This window comes from Paramormyrops kingsleyae, chromosome 21 (assembly GCF_048594095.1).
Source record: "Paramormyrops kingsleyae isolate MSU_618 chromosome 21, PKINGS_0.4, whole genome shotgun sequence".
Classification (NCBI taxonomy): Eukaryota; Metazoa; Chordata; class Actinopteri; order Osteoglossiformes; family Mormyridae; genus Paramormyrops; species Paramormyrops kingsleyae.
The window spans coordinates 19550117-19573799 of record NC_132817.1 but is presented as its reverse complement, the minus strand read 5'-3'; the positions used below and the strand labels follow the sequence as shown (position 1 = coordinate 19573799).

The window sequence follows — 23683 nt, the reverse complement described above, 5'->3', positions numbered from 1 at the left end:
TAATTACAGTGTTACAGTGTTTCCCTGCTTTTCCTAAATGACAGTTGACGAGCCGCGCCGCGCCGCGCGTCAGATGTATTGTCCACCGAGGGAAGAGGGCGGAGCCTGTGGCTCGTTCTCTGTAGTATTTGGCAGAGAATTATCCCGCCAAAAAACTACAGCTGCGGCTCTGAGCAAAACACGAGCGCGCGCCACTGCACCCGCAGCAGCTGCCGGCTGAGCGCGGCTGAAGTCCTCCCACAGTGACATTTACAAAGAGGCGGGATGTTAGTAGAAAAGAAGGGAACACTCGACAGCTGTGTCGGTGTGTACTGGCGAAATACAAAACATAGGATGACATTTTATAAAGAAAGGATATACGTCCTAAAAATCCAAGTTTACAATTTCATAGTGCTGATTGCGTTCGGTTATAACTGTCATTACAGAAACGCATTTGTTTGGCCAAACACGAAGGAAACATCTTAATATTGCGTTTTATAATTGTCATGTCGGAAGTCACACTTATCAGAGAACAGCCTCCCAGGCGACTTCCTCACATTTCTGGGGACTTCGGGTTCATCCTTTGTTGTGAGCATTTGCATGTTCTCGCGGAAAACTCTTGGAAATCGGCCAAGGCGCGAGACCAAAGTTTCGCGCGCTGAGCAGAAGCTCCGGTCTGAGCTTTGATTGACGCGGTCTGTAGCCTATCACACGTGATATTGCGAGCGGTACTAGCCAATGGCTATACGAAACCAATTCACCAGGCGGGGACACCTACGGTTGAAGAATCTCATTGATTCAAGTCTTCTCATTTCTTATTAACAACGCTGTCACGGTGGGAACGCATCAATTTAAAATACATTTTATCTGCATTTTATATATTTTATTTGTTTGCTTTTGGAAGAGCTTGAACACAGGTAATGTTTCATTATGTATCTGTTAATTTTAGTGTCGCTATAGTTGCATTGTGAGTTATCTAAAGGCATGAACTTTGATTTAAGAAGAAAAATGTAACGATAGATTTTAAAATTCCAAAAATGGCTCATGCAGAATAGCTCTTAAAATGTCAATAATCTACTAGGCGGCCTCAAAAAGTTATCTCAGAAAGTCTTTCAAAGTAAGGAAGGAGGTTTTGTTTCTCAACCTCGCCGAGTTTTAAGCCGACTAGCCTTAAGTGGACTCTGCAAAACACGTGGAGAGGGTGTTTTGTTGCGTGCCCTGGGTAGCCTGGGTCTCACGTAAATAATGGGATCCAAACGGACCGAATTTAACTTACACGTTGGCTTTCCATCGGGGAAGTGTAAACAGTCGCCTTTACGTCGGGGAAGTTGGGAGAAAATGAGCTAGGCGGCTAGCTATAGAGGTTTCTGGGAGCATTATCTTTCATATAAATGGCTGAACCTGTCTTATTGGTAATGTGGCTCGGTACCTGGGGTTAGTACCCAACGATAACCGCACCCCAGGACATCTCTTTAACTTCTCGTTGGGTCGGTGATGCTCGCAAGGCGTAAGCCCTCCTTGCGCCTATTGTACTAACTGGGTATTTGCGGTATAAAATGCTAAAGTTAAAACGCGCTGCTTTTAGCTGGGTCGCTGGCCGGTCTCACCCTTACCCGGTCCGCCTATCCCCGCTTTTCAGCCGTGCGATCACATAAAAGTCTGGGCTTAACACGGTGTGCGAGAGGCGGCGTTGTGTGAAACTGGAGGCACTTGTTGGGCGGTGTGAGAAGTCCGCCTTCAAAATGGTGGAAAGTGTGCTTTGCTTGGCTGGATTGCACCCGTTGGGCATCAGCACGCGTTTCGTTAGGCGTCATCAATGGATAGAGGCGAGTTTTGTTCTTAAACACTGACACCAGACCAGTGACAACAAAAACGGTCGTTTGACGTTGAGTAATTAAAGTGCATGATATTTTATTTTAAATGGAGGACAGGCTAGATGGCGGTACATACCGTTCTTTGAGCGAGTCATGGGCTTGAAACTATTCTTAACTTTGTCTAGTCTTTTATACGGCTGCTGTTAGCTGTCCTTAACCACTGCCCCTTGCAAATCTCTTAGGCTCACTTAACACATAAATTGTTTAAAAAAAATATTATTATTTATATTTCTTCATATTCACGCCTCCCCAGCCAAGTCTTGTTCAATGAACCTGCCTATTTTTATTTGTCTAGTTGTCCATTTAATACATTGCACTAATAATTATGGGTGTCGTCCTGGGTTTTCGGGTTTTGAGAGAATTTCTGGTATTGCATAACATTTAATGAGCCTGTTTTTGATCCTTGGTACAATACATATGTTTCACATGCTCACTACTTCCACTAAAGCCCAATTTGCATTCTGACAGGCGTTTAACGTTTTTTTTGTTTTATTGCAAAAAGTTAATTGAGTTAAAGGTAGTTTCACTTTAATTTGGTGTGAGCTGACATATCACCTTATATAAATGGACTGCAGGAGTGAAAATCTTAAAGGTGCAGATGAAGGGCTGCAGAAGAAAGCCTCAGTACCAGTTCTTCTGAATGCGTTAAGTGATCTGATATACCAGAGGAACATTTCCTGTTTCCTTACGGCGGTGCCGAGGAAGACTCAGGAAACCTGCCACTGTGTGCTTCAGGGGGGTTGTATTGTGCTACAAGACTGTGCCTTTGACTCACAATGGCAGATGGCGTTTCAGAAAATTGGGTGGTTCAAAACAGCTTTTCAGTGTAGCCGCTGATTAAAACAGTTTCTTATTGGCCCTTATGTGCCTGGAACGGAGTACGGGGTTATTACTAAATTTAATAGCCTGCTGTATATACTTTGTGATTGTGCGCTTTGTGCCGAAAACAGTTTTATGAATGTTGCCGTGTTGTGCGTGGTAAACACTGTGGGCGTGTCTCAGCCATATCTAATCTATGTTTATTGTGACTTTATATAATGGTTTAAGTGTTTGCATTGTTCTAATTAATCTGAAATTCTTGAAGTTTTTTTTTTTTTAATATTGGTGTGGAAATGCTCCAAATCAGAGTTCTGAACTCCTAGCATCCAGCGTTTGTGAAATCATAAATTTTCCCCTTCAGTAGCGTTTTCTCCCTCAGATCTTTGATACTCTGTTTCAGGGCTGCAGGATGTGGATCCAGGTGCGTACCATGGATGGCAAGGTGACTCACCGAATTGACTCCTTGTCCAAACTCACCAAGGTGGATGAACTGCGTCTCAAGATCTCCGAGGCCTTCAAGGTGGAGCCATCTGTGCAGAGGCTCTTCTATAGGGGCAAACAGGTACGGAGGACAGAAATGTTAACGTTTCAGAGGGGCTTACCGTCACCTCTCCTCCCTCTTAGCAGAGTATTAACCGTTTAGCTGTCCTCTGCCCTCCAGATGGAAGATGGCCACACTATATTTGACTACAACGTGGGCCTGAACGACATCGTGCAGCTGCTGGTCAGGCAGAATCTGCCCCCTGTTGCTCTTCCCAAGGACAAAGAGGCGGAGCTCTCTGACTCTGATTCAGGCTGTGGCTCAGCCCCGAGCGAGTCAGACAAGAGCTCTACGCATGGGGAGACAGAGGGCCAGCTGGCAGGCGCCTCGGCGCAGGCCGAGCTGCCCGAACTCGTGTGCCCTGGCTTCGGTCTATATAAGGTGGGGATCGCCATATTCCAGTTCAGCTTCTGAATGCAGTGATCCGGTGTGCCTGACTTCACCAAGTTATTTGGCTTGTGATGAGCTAGGGGTGTGCGATTTGACGATATTCGATTGTGAACAATTACACCGTCGCCTCGATCTGCCTTTATTGAGAGATCATTAGTATCGCGTTACAGCGCACATTCTGTCGGTTGGAGTTCGGTGATTCACGCAGGCATCTGAAGTTGTTTTGTCAGCCAAGTCTGTTTCGACACACCAATAAACCAGTAGTGGCAAATAGTAGGTTGTCCCTTTCATGCCCTCTTGCCGACATACAATATGCCGCATGCAGCGTGATCCCGAATTGGTGACATAGCGGCGTGGACAATATGGAAGAGTTGGTCCCTAAAAAGAATTTAATGTTGGTAATATTTTTTTCTTTGCGGTTTTGCTACCTTGTACGGACATATCTTTTATTAGAGTATTTAGCTTGTTTGTACTGTTCGGTAACTTGCAAAATAGTCTTGAAGACCAACATGAAAAGGAACTGTAATAAGATCGTATAAAGTGATCTTGATGAATTAAAACATTTCACTTGCATTTCTACACTGGTATGAAACTTTCACTGGCTTGTAGGTGTTACTTGCTTACAGGTGAAGATCCACTCCTTTCAGCAGTTAAACATGTTTTATTATATTTGACGTTTTTCATTGTTCAATCTGTTACTGTCCATTTGCTCACTGACTATAGCCCTGGTTGTTATGGCGTTGAAAGTCAACGTAACTAACTTGTAGGTGTTGCCAGGTAGAGAATGGCAGGCACTGTAGCCCGTATACATGGAACAAAAAATGTTTGACACATTCTCAGACTGCAGTACTTAAGTTTAGAGATGAGTTAAATAACAAATATACCCTTTGTTTTGTAGTTGGTGTAAAATTGTAATCCTCTCAATGTTTCTTCTATTTAAATGGGTTAAAAGAACTCTGTATGACACAAATGAAAGCTAAATTAACTGTATCTGAAACTCTTGCCAAGTTACAGGATGTTTTGGTCCACAGCAGTGTTTCTCAACCCGGACATTGGGAACCCTCATACAGTCCATATTTTTGCTCCCTCCCAGAAGCAAAAATGTGGACTGTCTGTCAAGGGGCTGAGGGGGAGCAAGACGTGTGACGTCTGAGAGACTTTAAGGACCGCGTTGAGAAACATTGGTCTACAGTACAAACTGTAGTTGTGCATGTGAAGGGTTTTCACTAGGGATAAGTACTGAGACCCAGTATTAAATGGGCCCCGGGGGTAAATCATTAAAGACTGTAGTATTAATGAGCTCTGATGTTATCGGTTAGGTTTATGGTACTGAAGAAATTAAGAAAATATTTATTTATTATTGGTACCTGAAAGTTTTCTTGCATATTTCCTGGAGCCTGCGTGTGAGGGGCGGGGCGCGGGGTAGCTTACTCGTTCTTGCTCTCTCTCTCCTCTCTCTCTCATGCGCAGCGACGTGTAGCGCACACACGGAGCCCGCTTTTAGTGACATAGCAGACAGAACTAAATGTTCAAAAGTGTGGTGACATTTCACTAGGGTAGATGCTAACGGCGTCATCACAAGTGCAACAAGTGTTTTACATGTAAGGGGCGAAAACGCAAGCAATCCATCTAAACGTTTAGCAAAAGTCCATCAGATGCATACGGAGAAGTGCAGTTTTCCACTGCCTGGCTCGTAGGTTATCTGTCATTGCCCCAGGTATGTTATGTATCCTAGCGGAGCCCTCACACAGAGTTAACTAAATTATACTAATATGGCGTTATGACTAAAGTAACCATTACCCAACTCATTATTATGGGTGTGTTCATGAATTCAGTCTGAAATGGTGTGAGTATCACATGTCGTCTTGGATTTAGTGATTTGGACAAACTAAGCTTACCACACAGTAAAGTACAGTACAGTCAAGAAGTCCTGCATTCAGGTTTTCACTTAAATGAACATTATTACATTTATTTTACATTTCATTAATCATAAAATCAGTTTATAATGGTGAATTGTTCAGAACATTGCTGTTGTAAATTATTTTGCATTTCAGTAATCACATTGACAGTGACTTGTTAAATGTTGCCGTTTGCTACTGAAGAATGTTAATTTATTAAGCTAATGTTAATACATACAATACATATAAGAAAGCATGTTAATTTTTTCTTAACTTTTTCTCTTAAGTACCATTAAAATCTTAATGATACCCATCCTTTGTTTTCACTGGTAGATAACATTAAATCTGTTTTGGTGTACAACAGCATAAAGCAATGGAGTTTCTTCTAACTCTTTGGTGTGTATATACACTGTATGCAAATGTTTACATTTTTGTGCAGATCACATGCCTTTTAGTAAAAGGCAAAAAATGAAACCCATTTCTGAAGGTTGGATTTCGGTTTCTGGGCTGTCATTATGACTTTAGATTTTTGCTTTGGTCAGGGGCTGAGCGCAGTGAATGGTAAAGTAGTCCCACATCCTAATGAAAAAGGAAGCGTGGAAGGGTTTTGAAACCTTTTCACTATTATGTGAGTTGTGTAAAATTCGATATGTGAACATTGAATGTAGCCAAAACAATTAGCTTAAAGCATGTGACTGAAATTCAACTGGTACTTTATTGCTGGGAGGGTATGGGAAGACAAGCTAGTTTGGACAGAACTAGTGCCGTCTGTTTTGGTACACATGCCTTATGTCGTGCATCTCATGGCGTTTCAGATAAATGAGTTTGTAGATGCCCGCGATTTGAATATGGGGGCCTGGTTTGAGGCCCAGATCATGAACGTGACGAGAGAGACCAGGACCCCATCGGACGGAGATGAGGGAAAGTCGGATGAGGACAACATACTCTACCACGTCAAATACGAAGAGTGAGTCAGATGCCGTCTGCATCTGGAATCTATTCAGCGAATGTTTAAGATGTGATTCAGTCAGCTGGGAATTTAAGATGAGATTAGATGTTTTGTTGAACCCAGGGTATAAACCATGGCACATTTTCTGAAGCATTGCAATCTTTCAAGGAACCTCAGCTCTGTACAGCCTTCAGGAGCATTTGTCATTCATTCTTCTGAGTGTTCATATCGAGGTGGTTTTGTTTCCAGCTACCCAGAAAATGGTGTGGTGCAACTGCGGGGTAAAGATGTGCGTCCACGTGCTCGCACCGTGTACCAGTGGCATCAGCTGGAGGAGGGTATGGTGGTTATGGTCAACTACAACCCCGACGAGCCCAAAGAGCGTGGCTACTGGTACGATGCCCAGATCCAGAGGAAGCGGGAGACGCGCACGGCCCGCGAGGTCTTTGGCAGGATTCTGCTCGGGTACTGGTCTTTTCTTCACAGTACACACTTTGCTCCTCTTGCATCAGGTCCTGGTAGCGTATTGTGTGTTAGCTGCCATTCCTATTGGGCTTTTAATTACACCTGATTTAAGCATTAGTTCCAGATGACTTGCTAGTATACTGTAACATTTCCACATTATTTGTGGAGTTTTGCTGTGAATTCATGTACAATGTGCATGTCATCATCGTCCAATAAACACAGATCTCCAGTTTTCACCGGAAAGAAAAAAGCATTTTCTCAGCCAATTTTTACAAAATAGATGTAACAATAATTTAATGACACCCTTAACACCAAAAATAGCCATCAGTGAATGGTGTTTAAAATGTACTTGCGTGGACTGTCACTGAGGTGCATATGTCACTGTGTAGTGCTTGATCTTCAAAATTAACGTGTCGGTAAGCTGCCTAGCTATCAACATTGTTAAAATTAGCGGTATAAAGCAATCCATGCAAATGACCATCATGATTGCACATGTTAACTAGTAGAAACATAGTATGTAAATAGGAGAGTTCATGAAACATCATTTCTTTGGTGTATAAGATATCGAATGCTGTGAGTAGACAGGAGAATGGACAGATTCTGTCTACAGTAATAAGTCACAATAGTCAAAGCGGACATGGTTTTCCTCAGACTCTGACCATATGCGAGTTATTGCTGTGTGCTCTGGCTTTGGGTTGAATTGATGGTATGACCTTATGTTTTTGCAGAGATGCTGGTGATTCACTGAACGATTGCCGCATCATGTTTGTGACTGAAATATACAAGATAGAGGAGCCTGGGAATACAGATGAGTCGGGAGCGGCGTGTGAAAGCCCATTGAAAAGTAAGTCGCTTCATAATAGTGTGGCTGAGGCTTATCGCGTGTGATGGATCTTGACTTACAACGTTCATCAAGGTAGGTTCATAATTGTTTATGAAATTGGGCTTCCGCTGCAAGTGTTGCTGTACCCTTGGATCAGCTGTATAAACTGATGACGTGAGCTTGAAGTTTAAGTTGAACCCTGTATAGTTTTTGTATACGTTACTTGTAAAAACATGCAAGTGTTAAGGCCAAGTGTTGAGTTGCCCCTTGTAAATCACTGATTTACACACATAACACAAGGTGAATGTAGGCCCGGTTTCAATGTCTTCAGTAGAAAGGAGTCTGTTACATCCCCCACGCACACACACACTTCTTAGATTTAAGGGTTTCCTTTACGTTTCCCAGGGTCGAATGGGCCAGAGTGCAAGCACTGCAAGGACAACCCGGCCAAGAACTGCCGTATGTGCAACTGCTACGTGTGTGGCATAAAGCAGGACCCAGACAAGCAGCTGCTGTGTGACGAGTGTGACATGGCCTTCCACATGTACTGCCTCAATCCACCGCTTACCACCATACCTGAGGACGAGGACTGGTTAGTCTCTTGGATGATGGCCTTGCCAGTGTTTGTTTATTTATTTATTTATTCTCTCGTATGTCTGCTTAGTTTAATAGATGTAGACGTTTAGTTGACTGGGATATGACCGCTCTAGGCTTAGCTCATTTTCACCTCCTTTGGCTACCTGCAGGTACTGCCCAAGTTGTCGGAATGACGTGAATGAGGTGGTGTTGGCTGGGGAGAAGCTCAAGGAGAGCAAGAAGAAAGCAAAGATGGCCTCTGCAAGCTCCTCCAGCCAAAGGGACTGGGGGAAGGTATGGAGTACGTCATTTCAACACACCGGTGTTTGTTTTTTGTTTTTTTGCCCGCCCAGCATTTTTCCTCATAAGATTTGTATTCCCTGAATAATTGACACGGTGCGGGAGGAATGCAGTGGACTAATGGCCAGGCGTCATGTATACCCCTTGTAAAAGTGCTTTGTGTGTTGAGTCTCTCCATTCAACCTTCTCTCGTTTTCATCCCAGGGTATGGCTTGTGTTGGCCGAACAAAACAGTGCACAATTGTTCCCTCTAACCACTATGGACCAGTGCCCGGGGTCCCGGTTGGCTCTCTGTGGAAATTCCGAGTACAGGTTAGCCATTATGTCTTGAGATTACCCGCTATTATAGTCGTCTTGTTTCCTAGGTTTTGGAAATTTGTCAAACCTGCCCCAGCTGCATGCATGTTTGGAGTCAATGTATACCTTGGGCAGCCACAGCTCAACATGAATGATGTCTGAGACTGACTGGTCGCATGTTTCATTGGTCTCTTTCGGGTGTGTTTTACAGGTCAGTGAGTCAGGGGTACACAGACCCCATGTGGCTGGGATCCATGGCCGCAGCAACGACGGTGCTTACTCCCTGGTGTTGGCCGGGGGCTACGAGGATGACGTGGTGGGTTGAGTCGCCCCAAACCTTTCTGACTACACTCTCTTTACTATGGTGGGCATCTTCAGTGCCAGTTAGTTTGGCTTTTACTAATGAATTTCTTCCCTCTGCCTACCGCTTCCTTGAAGGATGATGGAAATGAGTTTACCTACACTGGTTCTGGTGGACGAGATTTATCAGGGAACAAGAGGACTGCTGAGCAGTCATGTGACCAGAAACTTACCAACATGAACAGGTAACTGAGCATCGCCTCATGACAAACAGACGGTGCTGCTCCAGGTGTATTGCTGTCGGGACAGTTGTCTTGATCTTGTCGCTTGATGTATAGAGCTTTGGCTCTGAACTGCAATGCTGCGATTAACGACAAGGATGGAGCGGAGGCAAAGAACTGGAAAGCGGGGAAACCAGTGAGGGTCGTGCGTAGCTCCAAAGGACGAAAGCACAGCAAATACTGCCCTGAGGATGGCAACAGATATGACGGCATTTACAAGGTGAGTGAGTGAGTGCTTTTACCTTTATCCTCCATGTTGTGCCCTCAGGTTGCTAACAGTTGTGTTCCTTAAAGGTGGTGAAGTACTGGCCTGAAAAAGGGAAGTCTGGGTTCTTGGTGTGGAGGTATCTTCTGAAGCGTAATGACGATGAGCCAGCACCTTGGACCCGAGACGGCAAGGACCGGATCAAGAAGCTGGGTCTCACCATGCAGGTATACATCTCCTCGAACACCATCGTTAAGTTTTTGGTTGCTTGACAGCCATGTATGTATGATGGACCATCTACATCACTGTAGACAAAAACATCTTCTAAATGTTTGTTGAAGGAACACTGACATTCTTTGGGATGTAATTTCCAGCTGAGAAATTCCACTATAGAGACTCCTCCTTTTGTGATATGGTGCCCGATTTAAATGTTAACACTGGTAGAAGAAGAAAATACCTACAATGTGGAATTTTCTGGTCTTGTTTATCAGAAAACGGAATCAAAAACTGTTCATGTTCACCTTTCTCCCTGGTTAGTATCCTGAGGGTTACCTGGAGGCAGTGGCTTCCAAGGAGAAGGAGAAGGAGAATAAGATGGAGGAGGAAGATGTGACTGACACACCCAGCAAAGGGAAGAGGAAACGACAATCTCAAGGTGGTGAGTGTGTGTGTGTGAAAAATTTGGAAGCCGTGAAAGGAATGTTAGGCATATTTTAGAGAAATTTACCTTTTAAGCATTGTGTGGTACTGTGTACTTGTTTGCTTTGCTACGTTAAGCTTGGCTTAGCCGCATGTGTGATGGTCGTCTCGTAGCGGAAAAGCAATCTCCAGCCAAGAGCTCTCCAAAGAAGCTGAAAGTGGAGACCTACAAGCTAACGGCGGAGCAGAAAGCTCTGATAAAGGGGGATGAGCTCAACAAGAAGCTGTGGGATGAAGCCATGCAGAGCCTGTCTCAGGGGCCAGTATGTTCAGCCTACACCTGATGTACACGAGATGCTGAAATATAACAGATTGTATAACATGACTTTGTGGGCACACAACCTTATCTGTCCATCCCTGTGCCTGTAGAAATTTCTGAACAAAGTTGAAGAGGTATTCTTATGCATCTGCTGCCAGGAGGTGGTGTATCAGCCAATCACTACAGAGTGTCAACACAACGTGTGTAGGGTGAGTGAGCTGTCAGTTTCATGGATCAGGTCTCCATTTACTGCAAATTTGGTCTGCATTTCTACTTCTATGGTGTTTTACATGTTAATTGGGTGAACAGTGACTGATTTTGCGGGCTAATCCTGCCCATTGTTATTTTCAAAGCCTCGTTTCTCATTGCATTTTATGTGTAAAGCATGTTTAGGGCAATCGAAGTTAAATATTGTGCATTCGGTTCATGTTACAGGAATGCCTGCAGCGTTCATTCAAGGCAGAAGTGTACACATGCCCAGCTTGCAGGCACGACCTGGGGAAAAATAACCCGATGACTGTCAACAAGTCCCTCCAAGCCATTCTAAACCTGTTCTTTCCCGGATACAGCAGTGGCCGGTGATGGCCTCCTGCCCTGCTCAAACTGCTGCTTTCCTTTCTCGGACAGAATCCACATGAACTTTGAGTTGTAGTTTAGCAGTAAGCAATTAAGAAAAAGTTATTGATTTTTAATATATTGAACATGAACAATTTCATCTGGTAGTTGGGTGACAAAGATGCCCCCACCGCTGTTTTATATATATAAAATCTAGATGTTTAACATTGGTTGATAATTCAAACCCAGTCAGTCCTGTGTTGGCCTGCTAGCATGAGGATTGACCTCTGCCTTTTAAAACATGTTTAATTGGTCACCTATAGGGTTAAATTTTATCGTATGAAATGGTGGGAAGCAGCTTCAAGTCAGCACTTCAGTCTGGCATAATTTTTGACCTGCTATAGTAACTCCTCAGGCTTTTATTTTCTTTGGAATATCAGGCTATATATTTAAAGTCTTAGAATAGTTACCCCAAAGGCACCCATATCTTATGTATTAATTTTTCTGTAGTTTGCTGTGTTAAATCTGTCATCCATAGAGCAATTTCAACGGGTTTTTCCTCACTACAGTACCATTAAACTGGCCAGTGCATTGTTTTGTGTGAGCTTAAATGTATAGCGGAATACAGTGTAATCCGTTATCACGCGTCATATACAAAAATTGTTTGAACTTCATAGGTTCTAAATTAACCTGATTTCTTACCATTTCTGCAATTTCAGAAACATTTGTCTTCAATAAGCCAAAGGCAGCTAGCAACTCGTGTTAGTAATGCCTTTTATTTCCCAGAATTTTATGCATACTTGGACTTTTGTAAATTTTCAGAAGTTGTATATTTTTAGCACAAGTTTAGCAGTTTTGTTTCGTTAGTTTGTTCTTGTATTCTGCCTCTACTTAATGCAGATTTTTTTTTTTTTTTATGAAAGGCAAAATAAAACAAATTTTTGAAGTCTTTTTGTATGCATCTCTTGCTGTGCAAAGCAGGCCCCGACAAGTGGCCGTGTAGCTCTGGGTGAGTCTTTGGGCATCCACCTGCTTCATGGATCACCGTGCATCCGCCTCCAAATCTCTAAGTATGGTTGACCTCTAGATGACAAAACGTCCTTGTTTTTAAGTTCTTCACACTGTTGAGAGCTATTTTTCCATGGTCAGCTGGCAATTTTAGCGTGCAACCTCTTAGGTGTATTGACTAATCAATGCATTTGTGGGCATAGTGTACCGTAACGTTATTTAGATTTTAAATATGCGTGCATTGGGGTATCCTGTACGCGTTGAGGTTGATTTTGACATGAAATCGTCCAGTCTCCAGCCAACCGCCCGGAGTGTATACATTAGCTCGCAATACTGAACGTTCTTTAAAATGCTACTTTTCTTGCAACGATTGTCTATTACGTAGGCCACCGTATCCTGTGACCCGCAGCCCCTCACCCGACTTCCGTGCGGTAGTAGCAAACACGCCACAGTGCATAATTAAGATGGTGTTGTGAGGAAGCGCACGTACTCCACGTTCGCGTGCTGGGAAGCTGGATATCGCCGTCACAGACGGAGCGGGCGTGAAACACGGCATCTGTGGCAAGCCTCCATACGACGCCGGACGGATGCACTGCAGATTTTCCTACGGCTCCTTTTGTCAATATATGTATGGGAAGAGTAGTGCTATTTCATCTGGATTTTACCGGTGGGGGGCAGAATATTTTTCATTTCTATAACCCAAAGGCTAAGATTTGTATCTCGTACCAAGCTGCGGACAGGGAAAGGTAAATATCTAATTGTAGGGTCGTCTTATGACGACTTCGCCGATTCCGGGGATCCTATTGATGGAGTGTACCGTCAATCAAACCGGGAATCCAATTAGCGAGGCTGTAGTCCAGCACCGGTGGTTTCTAGCCAATCACAGAATTGGATATTTAAAAGTGGGGGTGAGGCCGAGCTTTTCCGTGCTAGATCCCGTATTCACAGATAATCGATCGAGAGGATTCAGGGAGCGAGAGGAATCTAATACGAAATATATAAAGGTCAGGACAGACACAAAGCAAGAGGTAAATGCGACGTGAAGCATGCACCGCGCTCTGCGGAAACATTACCCTGCATATTAAGCTCTAAAACAGTCTTTGTTCCTGCTCGTCGTGGTGTTTTGTTGACTTTTACTAGAGAAATGGTTGTCGGGAGGGGGGTGCTTTAAATTTACCTAAACACACGATGAACTTGCATCTTAATTGTGCTCCTTCTAATACATGTGTCTTGTTTTCATAAAGTCGCTCTGTTAAATATGCGTCGAACAAAACCAAATGCGTAGAAGTCTTGCTAATATGCAGTGGGTTGGTTGGTAATTGTTCGCTTGAACGAGCTATCGCGTTGGAGGTGGGGGGGGGGGGGTGTGATGATGACAAGCCGGATACGGTGTAAGTGCAATTAATTGACAACTGAAATATGTACATTATAAACATGCATCGTTGTACGACAGTGAACTTGGTTTGCATGCGAAGCGTGATCAGGGGCATTGTTCTACGTGACTCGGAGCATGGGGTATAAAAGGGCAGTATGCTGCTTTTCCTATACAGAGCGATAACCATGTCGAGCAAATTGCTTTAGGCATTCGGCTTCATCATACAGTGCAGAGGAGGGGTGGCTTATACCTTGATCGTTATTAGTAAGTCCCCCATCACTGACGTGTTACCAGCTTGCAATAGTCGCATGATTCCTGTGTTCCTAACTTTGACTTAGATATTAACTCAATTTTGCACACATGGATTTTTTTCGGGGCGCGATGTGTTAAAATATGCGTTAATAAGAGTACTTGGTTTTTTTTTCGGTCTGCTATTACGTAAACTGGCTGAACTGTCAGAATTGTAATATAATTGCAAGTTGTGTGATGGAAAAAGCTGAAGTTATGTTAAACTTTTTTTTGGATCTTTTCGGATTCTTAGTTGGAAAATAGTGACTTGGAAAAAAAGATTTTGGTTTCGGTTCCTTCTGAAAGACGACTTTTTTCTTTAGTTGTCGATATGCATTACAGTACTTCTTTCTATGTCCTCAATTTGTAGAGTACTGAAGGAAATAAAGATTTTACTGTACTGTTTAAAGCCCGAAAGGAGGTTTATTATTGGAATGTGCCGACAGGACTTTTGTGGAAATGTGGAGTCGAAGCATCTGTCAGAGTTTGTCTATACTTGCAAATACAGTGGTACCTCGGTTCTCGAACTTAATCCGTTCCGGACTCCGGATCGAATCCCAAAAAAGTTCTGATCGAATTTTTCCCATAAGAGATAATGGAAATCCAATTAATTGGTCCCCGGCCCCCCAAATTTATATATATATAAATTTAAGCACAAAATGAACATGATAAAACAAGAGCATTTTTTTCTTAATGGCTCCCAAAACGATAAAGATCTTATCCCAACATTACCCCAGTCCTGCCCCGATCGTCCGCTCCTTCCGTGTGCCACGCCCCCTCGTTAACCACGTGTGGGATCCCCATGTGATAAGCTGTTTCTGGTTGTTGTCATTAGTCCTCTGTATTAAGTCCGCGTTTCAGTTTGTTTCCCCAGTCCGGTCATTGGGTGCATTCGACGTGCTTACAGCGCTGGCTTAAAGCAACGCATTCTGATCCTGACGCAATGCATTATGGTTAGATGCTTTGCGACCTCTCACCCGGCTGCACAAACTGGAACCGCCTCCGTGACGACACACCTTTGCCCTTATTGGTTACACGCATGACGTTTGTATCCCAGGCAGTTCCGATACGTAATCTGCTATTTCTCCCGAATATCACGTAAAGCAGTGAGAACTGGTTTTCAGTTAATTTACGTGGTAAAATAAAGTTTAAATAAATGACATAAATGCTCTAATAGTACACGTAAGTTAGTGGTTTATTTATTGTTAGTTACTGTAATGTTGCGCTGCTTTATTTGGTTAATCGTCCAGTCTGTGAAGAAGGCATTCAAGTAAGAATTGCATTGTAGTATGACATTTCCTGGTGCGTACAATTTATATTAGGTCAGCGTTCATGGTTCGACTTCTGATATTCAGATCGAGTTCTAGGTCAAACTGATTTGTTCGACTTTCAAGAAATTCGAGAACCGAGGTGCCACTGTATATATATATATATAAATGCATTGCTAAAGGGATTTGTGTGCAACAACGCCATGCTTTCCAGAATAATGGTAGCAAAAGGACATCGGTGACATTTTGTTATCCCGTATTGGTAGCTGCAGGTCATTTTGTTTCTGTAGATATGAGACATCGTTATTTTATGGACATCAGCTTCAAGCAGGCGGAGTAAATAAATAGTAGATAACATTTTGAATTCAGGCAGTCGAATCTTTAGCGAGGGCATGCGATTTAGCAATCTGAAAATCGGGCTGTGTGAAAACAAATGTCCCTCTCTGGATACTTTCTTTATACATAAAACAACTTTATATGTAATGATTCCGATAGGTTGCTTGCTTCACAAACTTTAAATTGGCTGCATTTGAAACTACAGTAAAACCGGTCTAAGTTGACACTCGCGGGACCAGCTTAAAAGTGACGACTTGGAGAATTGACGAGATACACCTAAGTCGACACTTCGGCGACTTATGTCTATCTCGCCGTTTTACCGGCTAGTAAATATAACACCATACCTCTACTCATCACGGCCTCGGCATCCAGGGAGCGACTAGTGCGATAGGTGGGGATTCCCCGTTTCTACATTGCCGTGGTGACAAGCAGGCGGCGGGAATGCAGCGATTGGGGTGTCGACTTAGAGGTAGGAAAATCCATTCATTTGTGTTGTTCGGGACCGGGATTTAGGTGACGACTAAGGGAATTTGACGACTTACAAGCGGCGATTTACACAAGGAATTTTAAAGGAAACATCATTAGGAAAAATCTGGGCTTTTGCTTGAGCGTCAACTTGTGCACATTGACGAGTTACAAGCCGGCGACTTAGACCAGTTTTACTGTATAACATTTCTGACATCTGTATGCAATGAGCTTAGTAGATGTGCTCACATAAATTGGAAAATGGTTACAATGGTGGAAAAACTCAACAGCTGATGGCCAGGGATCTGAAGCCAGGTTTATGGCAGCTGAGGCCACACAATGAGAGCTGCTTGCTTTTCATGCCTGAGCTGTGCATGGCCGTTTGAGGTCAGCCGTGCCACTTAGCTTTCGGTTATGTATGTGTGTATTGGGTGCAGCCTGTAGATGGCTAAGTGCATTGGCCGAGTGGTTTAATTGAAATGGGTCTCGTCACTCCCATGTGAACAGTGTGCACTTGGACATGAAACATCACTGCATGTACTGTGTGGAAATTTAGGAACTTGGGAGATGGCACTTAATTTAATTTGTTAATATTTGTTCCCCAATATATACACCAAAACATTACAATATGCGGCTTTACACTGTGCTTATATGACCATATTAACTTAAACAACATGCTACATTGTTAGCGACAGTAAGACAGATCGTCAGTTCTGATCAAGTTGATGTTTGCATTTAAATATCCTCTGTATCGACTGAAACTGATTTGTAAATTACCTGTTACATTGTTTTTTTCCCCCCCTATACCTTTAAAGTGTTTCTGGGGTGTGTCTGTTGATTGATCTGAGGCATATGGCAAAAAAAAACACCTAAGAAATTTTATGTATTTCTTTTTTTGTAGCGATAGAAGTGCACATATGCGCATGATGCTAGAGTTGAGCTGTATTGATGATGTTTCTCTGGCACAGACGCATCACCCATTAATTAGCTTAAATAGCATTCGTGGCTCTGTTTTCTGGGTAAGAGGACATATTTGATGATACTGATGCATCGAAACCCAGCCTTTGCAAATGGCTAAGCTCACAAACAACTTCTGTTAAATTGTTTTCTGTTGGAACAGAACCAAACCATAAATCCCATGACACTGTTTTCACCTTATTAGTTTTTAGTGGCAGTAAAGCAGTTTTGTCAAGTAGTATTTACTAGTGAGCCAACTGTCATGGTTGGCTGATTATGGCATTACCTGGATGGGTAATGTATATGGTGTTTGGTTGGTCTGCTGTTGAAGCCGACACTTATCCCTTTAGTGTGTTAACTCAAAAAGTATTTGACAGTATTCCACAGGGACTTTGTGTAGGATAAAAGACTGGAATTGATTTATTTTTGAGACGAATCGCGCCAAAATCAACGTAACACCACGTAGTGGCAGCAAATGGATAGACGACTGCGGAAGACACTTGACGTTATGAATCTGATGTCAAGAATGGTTTGATGGAATTAACTATATATTGATAAAAAAACATTTTGTAGATGATGATCTACAACTGATGTCATTGTGAGATGGATCACACCAGAATAGAAGCAGCAGCACTAGGTGGCAACAAAGGAAGCAGATGCAGAAGACACTTGATCTTGTGAACAGAGTAACTCTATTTGATGGATCTTTTTCAAACTTCTCAGATCATTGTATAGGTGATGATCTGGGACTTTTTCCATTTTTAACAGACATTGCATCAAAATTGAAGCACTTAGTGGTGTCACATGATAGGACAGTCACAGAAGCTGCTCTAGTGAATTTGATTACCTTGAGACAAGTCACCTGAAGTTGGGTTTTTAAGATTTTTGGAGAGGTGGGGAAAGCATGTGGGACTAGATGTCGGGGGTGTGTGGGAGGAGTTGGGATTACATGGGTGAAAGGGGGTGACTCAGCCATCCAGTGAATGCATTGTCATCATTCCAACAGCATCTAGTTTGTCATAATACAACCTTTTTTTGCATTTTCAGTATTATAATAAAATTAGAGATGGTTCAGAAGGTAACACAGCGTCCTTATACTCTATATGGACAAAAGTATTGGGACGTCTGGCCTTTACACCTACAGGAACCTTTATGACGTCCCATTCTACATCCATAGGCATCAGTATGGAGTTGGTCCCCCTTTGCAGCTATAACAGCTGCCCCTCTTCTGGGGAGGCTTTCCACGAGATTTTGGAGTGTATCTGTGGGATCCGTTGCCCAATCATCCAGAAGAGTATTGGATGTGAAGGCCTGGCTCACAATCTCCATTCTAGTTCATCCCAATGGTGTCTGATGGGGTAGAGGTCAGGGCTCTGTGCAGGCCAGTCAAGTTCTTCCACACCAAACCACACAGTCATGCTGGAACAGCAATGGGCCTTCCCCAAACTGTTCCCACAAAGTTGGAAGCATCAAATTGTCCAAAATGTCTTTGTATGTTGAGCCCACCCTCTGAAAAACAACCCCATACCATTATCCCTCCTCCACCAAAATTCACAGTGCAGTCAAGCAGCTAACCTTCTTCTGGCATCCGCCAAACCCAGACTAGCCCATCAAACTGCCAGACAGAGAAATGTGATTCATCACTCCACAGAATACTGCTGGGTGGTATGACCAAAACTTTGTATTATGGTATTTTTAAGATTGTGGCAGTTTCATGGTATATCAGTATTTCCCCCCCCCCAAGTTCACACTCATGGTGTTAGCAAGCGATCGCATCAATAAAATACGTTAAATGTTTTTAAAAAGGGGTGGTTTTCTTAACAACTGTATATTGCTCAAGTCACGTTTTATTGATATTTCCATATATATAGCTTGATAACGTTTGCTTAACTGGCATGATTTTAATAATTATTACTGTGCTAAATCAATTACCGTGTATTAGGGACTTTGCCTTACCAATATGCATTTAATTTGCAGCCATAATTATATTACACGTCATCCAAATTTTCAGCCACAGACTGCAGCAGGAGCTGTAAATCCTGTATAGTTGGACAGTTATATATGGAGAATTGTTATAATGTTATAGCTGTTAACTGTGCGCACCCTTCTTATTAACAGGGGTCCCCTCATTACATTCTGCACAGCGATATATAGCTGTTTTAGCCACTAACAATATAATATTGAAGCATCACAGCTGTTGTTTCAGCTGTGCTATGCCATGACAGTATATGAAAAAAATCAAATCGTATGGAAAATTAAAGCCGGCATACTGGATGAACCGTCATACCGCCCAGCACTTCCACAGAACAGTTTCCTCTGCTCCAGAGCCCAATGAGGCCTGCTTTACATCACTATATCCGATCCTTGGCATTGCGCTTGGTGATATGAGGCTTGTATGCAGCTGCTCGGCCATGGAAGCCCATTCCATGAAGCTCCTGGCGCAGAGTTTTGGTGCTGCGGTTAATGCCAGAGGAAGTTTGTAACTCCGTAGTTAAGTCAACAGAGCGTTAGCGACTTTTACACACTATGCGCTTCAGCGCTGGGAGACGCCGCTCTGTCACTCTACGTGGTCTGCCGCTTCCTGGCTGACCTGTTATTCCCGAACACTTCCGCTTTGCAATAACACCACTTACTGTTGACCGTGGAATATCTAACAAAATGTCAGGGTCTGACTTCTTGCAAAGGTGGCATCCTGTGACCTGGAGCACGTTTGAATTCAGTGATCCATTCACTTCGACCCGTTCTTTCAGAATCGTTTGGAAACCTGACTGCATGGCTGGGTGCTTTGTTTTTTAAACACCTGTGGCAATGACTCTGAATAAAACACCTGAATTCAGTGGTGAAGCTATGTCCCAATACTTTAGTATTATTGTCATATAGTGTCTTCACGGGTGTTGGGTTTAATCCCTGCCCTCCAGGTCATCAATGTACAGTTTACACGTCCGCTGTTCCTCCAGTTTCCTCCCGAAGTACAAAATACATGTAAACGCGTGACTGCACATTATCCCTCGTATGTGTGAGCCCTGTAATGGACTGGCATCCCATACAAAGTGCCCACGGCCAGTAGTATAGAGAAATAGACGGATGGATGACTATGATTATGCACTCGTCATTCAGTCAGTGTGTTTGCATGCTGCCCAAACTTTGGCTGAGTTAGACATATGAATATTCCGTTAATAATACTGCGGTCTGCATTTTTGTATTTCATTTGATTGGGTGTCCCGTAACGTCGTAATACATTGCTGTGTTCCATTTACCTCGGAGGTTGGAACTTGGAACTGGGAATGATGTCACACTGCGTTCCAGTAAAACAAGTCGGAAAGCCGTTTAGCAATACCGGGGACCTGTGGCTCAAAGCAGGATTTCTTGCTTAGCCGGACTGTTTGTCTGATTTAAGTACCCCAGTTTAAATGGCTGATATCTTCGTTCAGTTATGTTTAGCCCAGACTACCTTAAATCCAACAAATTATACGGTAAAGCGAGAAATCCTGCTTTTTAAAACAGGCGCCAGTTATTGCCAGGTTCATTGTTAGCCATTGTTAGCAATACCAGTTAATAATGACACATTGTGCAGTATGTTGCACATAAAACCACCATAACACATGTCCACAGATAGCAGTTGGACAATTTTGTGTGTATGTGTGTATTTTTAATGAGCCACACATAAGGCGTAAATGCTAACAAAGACTACAAAGCTACAGCTTTAACTTCTGTTGATAAAAGGCGCAATCATCTTGAATTCTGAGGTCAGGATTCTTCCAACTTGACGAGTCGGAATGCCAGGGGTTGTTCCAGTTGAAATTTCCGACCAGATACTCTGAATTTCTGAGTTAGGAGCTCAAATGGAACGCAGCATACGACATTCATCTGCATCACCATCCTCATACGACATTCACCTACATCACCATCGTCATACGACATTCACCTGCATCACCATCCTCATACGACATTCACCTGCATCACCATCCTCATACGACATTCACCTGCATCACCATCCTCATACGACATTCACCTGCATCACCATCCTCATACGACATTCACCTGCATCACCATCCTCATACGACATTCACCTGCATCACCATCCTCATACGACATTCACCTGCATCACCATCCTCATACGACATTCACCTGCATCACCATCCTCATACGACATTCACCTGCATCACCATCCTCATACGACATTCACCTGCATCACCATCCTCATACGACATTCACCTGCATCACCATCCTCATACGACATTCACCTGCATCACCATCCTCATACGACATTCACCTGCATCACCATCCTCATACGACATTCACCTGCATCACCATCCTCATGGTCTTGTGCGATATCCCCATAGCTGGTCCATGTGATGCGGGAGCAGCTGAGCAGCTTGGGACGCTTTCACACCCCCCCACCGGCGGAAGGACGCTGAGCCGCGGCCGGACCCCAGCCCCCGGGTGTGCGTGCTGCCCTCGCAGTACCGTCGACCGTCTCCGAGGCGCGACCTCTTGGTTGTGTGGAACGTCTGCTGCCGCTGTGTCCGGGTGAATCCCCTCCGCCTGCCTTGTGGAGGGATCCGCACAATCCAGATAAGAGCCACTCAGTCAGTATGCTTACATGCACACGAAGAAAATCGAATAGTTGTGTTGTACTTTTAAAGTAAACGTATACATGTTAGTCCGACTGAACTCGTACTAAATCGAATTTCTCAAAGTCACCCACTTAATGCGATTGGGAATCAATTTACTGCAGAACGTTCAATCGCACGCAAACTGGCCTAGGCACTCATCGCATGCTCCACAGTTGTCATCGATCCCCCCCCCCCCCCCCGCTTTGACCCAGAAGTAACAGAAGAACCAGGTACACAGAAGACGCTTGGAGCGTAGCAGCAGACATTCAGCACGTACGAATTGTACATTGTTGTAAATCTGCGCAATTCAGTGCTCGACTAAAAGACATTTTTCCACCGCATCAGGTACCGTATTTTTGGTACTTCAAGAAGGTACGAAAAGTACGATGCTTTAGGGTGTTGGTTTTCCACTGGCATAAATACTGGTACCAGCGCTGAACGACATCACAACGCAAAGTGGGGTATTTTGTACTGAATTCGAAAAATGGCTGTAGTAGAACTCAACGACATGCGGTATTAATACCAACATCACATGTCGAAATAGGTCAACTGGAAAACGCCCAATACTAACAAGCTGAAAGGAACTATATCGGCACCTATTGTATCTGAGTCAAACATACTTTGGGCAATAAATCGATTCCCCTCCCATGCATGTATACTGGGACAAGAACCATAGCCCGATTTAAATGGTTTAGTCGAACTATAACCGTATCTCGACTTAGCTGTACATGTAAACGCACTGTGTAGGGGCTTCGCATACCATTGACTTTGTGCCCTTTGTAGTTCCACCCCTGCTCTTTGTTCCCCTTTGATTGAAGGCACAAAGGAACAGCTGCTATTTATAGACAGTTTATAGTATTTTGTTCCAGCTTTCATCCAGGGATGGTGAGTGGAACCCATTAGTATCATCCAATTAAATAAATCAACTTGTTGTTTATGATTATTAAATAAATGCATTTGGGCTGTAGCCTAGCATAGCCCTGCTCAGGGATTGAAATTTCCAGTGGGGGCTTCAAAGGCACTTGTGTTTACCCCACGCCAAAGAAACAGTCTCTACTTGTTGCCTAGGCGACCTCTGCCCCCCCGCCCCCACCACCATTTTTACCCCTCCAGATTTGTTCCTTCGGGGTACTGAAAGACCTTGGTGGGTGTAATTAATGTCGTTAAAGTGACTTTTCACTTAGATGAAGGGTGTTGATCCTGTGGGGCTAAATTGATTAAATCAGGTTTGGTGTGCCAGGCGTTTTGTGCTGGGATTGAGTATTTTTCAACATGTATATATTTCAATAGATGCCATTGGCTTTTGCATGCTGATAATTGTTTGCAAATGCGTTAATTGATCTTATTTTCATATTTTATGTACATTTATTTAGCACATTACCCAAAGCGATTAACATACCGCTTCCATCATGAATTCTGAAACGTCTGAAGTACCTTCATCAGGGTCACCTTGGGTTACCAGCCATTGACGTCTTTAAACACCAGGCTGCCCCACAAAACAACAAAGAACCGTCTTTAGAGCAGCCGTTGAGTTCTCATGAGTTCTTTTCAGGTGACACCCCGCCCATCGGTCGGTCTCTCCTCGTTCTGCAGTTCCCCCCCCTCCCCCGAGGCCATGTCGCTGGACAACCCCATGGCGCAGAACCCGGGCTGCAAGATCTTGACCTTCCGGCCCACAATGGAAGAGTTCCGTGACTTCGCCAAGTATATCACGTACATGGAATCTCAGGGGGCGCACCGCGCTGGCCTGGCCAAGGTACTGATACGTCTACCTGTTCCGAGGGCGTGCTTGGGGGGTCTGTTTTACCTGAGGAAGGCTTGGACCCTAAAGCTGGCCGTGTACTTCAAACGAAAGCACTGGATATCGATGTCGTTTCCGCAGTACGACACCATATGATGTGTGATAACCGCGGTAAACACCCTTTCGGCATACCGCCCGTGCAGGGTCCCCGCGGCAAACTTTTTCGGTTGTTCTGATCCCACCCACTGTCCACGATTGGCTGTCATAAATGTGACACCAATGAGTTGATCAGCAAGACTAATCATGCAGTTACCAGCATGCTTTGCACTGGAACGCATTTGAAATAGTATAAATTAATATGTGTATTCGTGTATTTCTGATAATAGTAAATGTCGTAACCGTGTAATGTTTGCTGTGGA

The 23683-nt window shown here is 43.6% G+C and overlaps 2 protein-coding genes across 10 annotated transcripts in view; both read left to right on the top strand.

Annotated features, from left to right (window-relative positions):
* Positions 1-747: 747 nt before the first annotated feature.
* On the top strand, positions 748-12156 carry uhrf1 (ubiquitin-like with PHD and ring finger domains 1). Of its 3 annotated transcripts, none has more exons than XM_023806547.2 (17): positions 748-896; positions 3073-3234; positions 3334-3594; positions 6317-6468; positions 6700-6915; positions 7644-7759; positions 8144-8330; positions 8485-8608; positions 8819-8926; positions 9123-9227; positions 9350-9456; positions 9550-9712; positions 9787-9924; positions 10235-10355; positions 10511-10659; positions 10766-10864; positions 11091-12156. In XM_023806547.2, exons 2-17 carry the CDS (start codon positions 3082-3084, stop codon positions 11235-11237), a joined length of 2346 nt encoding a protein of 781 aa, XP_023662315.1. In that variant the 5' UTR covers positions 748-896; positions 3073-3081; the 3' UTR covers positions 11238-12156. The 3 variants fall into 3 exon arrangements, with proteins under 3 accessions (XP_023662315.1, XP_023662314.1, XP_023662313.1); XM_023806546.2 differs by lacking the exon at positions 748-896 and adding an exon at positions 1721-1805 and having other exon boundaries at positions 10235-10352; XM_023806545.2 differs by lacking the exon at positions 748-896 and adding an exon at positions 1722-1805.
* A 527-nt stretch (positions 12157-12683) lies between these two features.
* The window catches only part of LOC111841055 (lysine-specific demethylase 4B-like), a 40969-nt gene continuing 29969 nt past the window's right edge, over positions 12684-23683 (top strand). The window contains exons 1-3 of one of the 7 annotated variants that reach the window (XM_023806538.2): positions 12684-12964; positions 21251-21496; positions 23117-23279. In XM_023806538.2, the coding sequence (XP_023662306.1) occupies positions 23139-23279 (141 nt within the window). In that variant the 5' untranslated portion in view covers positions 12684-12964; positions 21251-21496; positions 23117-23138. Of the gene's footprint in view, positions 12965-13009; positions 13247-21250; positions 21497-23075; positions 23280-23683 lie in introns of those variants that run through there. The other 6 variants (XM_072704203.1, XM_023806537.2, XM_023806535.2 and 3 more) reach the window with 6 other exon arrangements.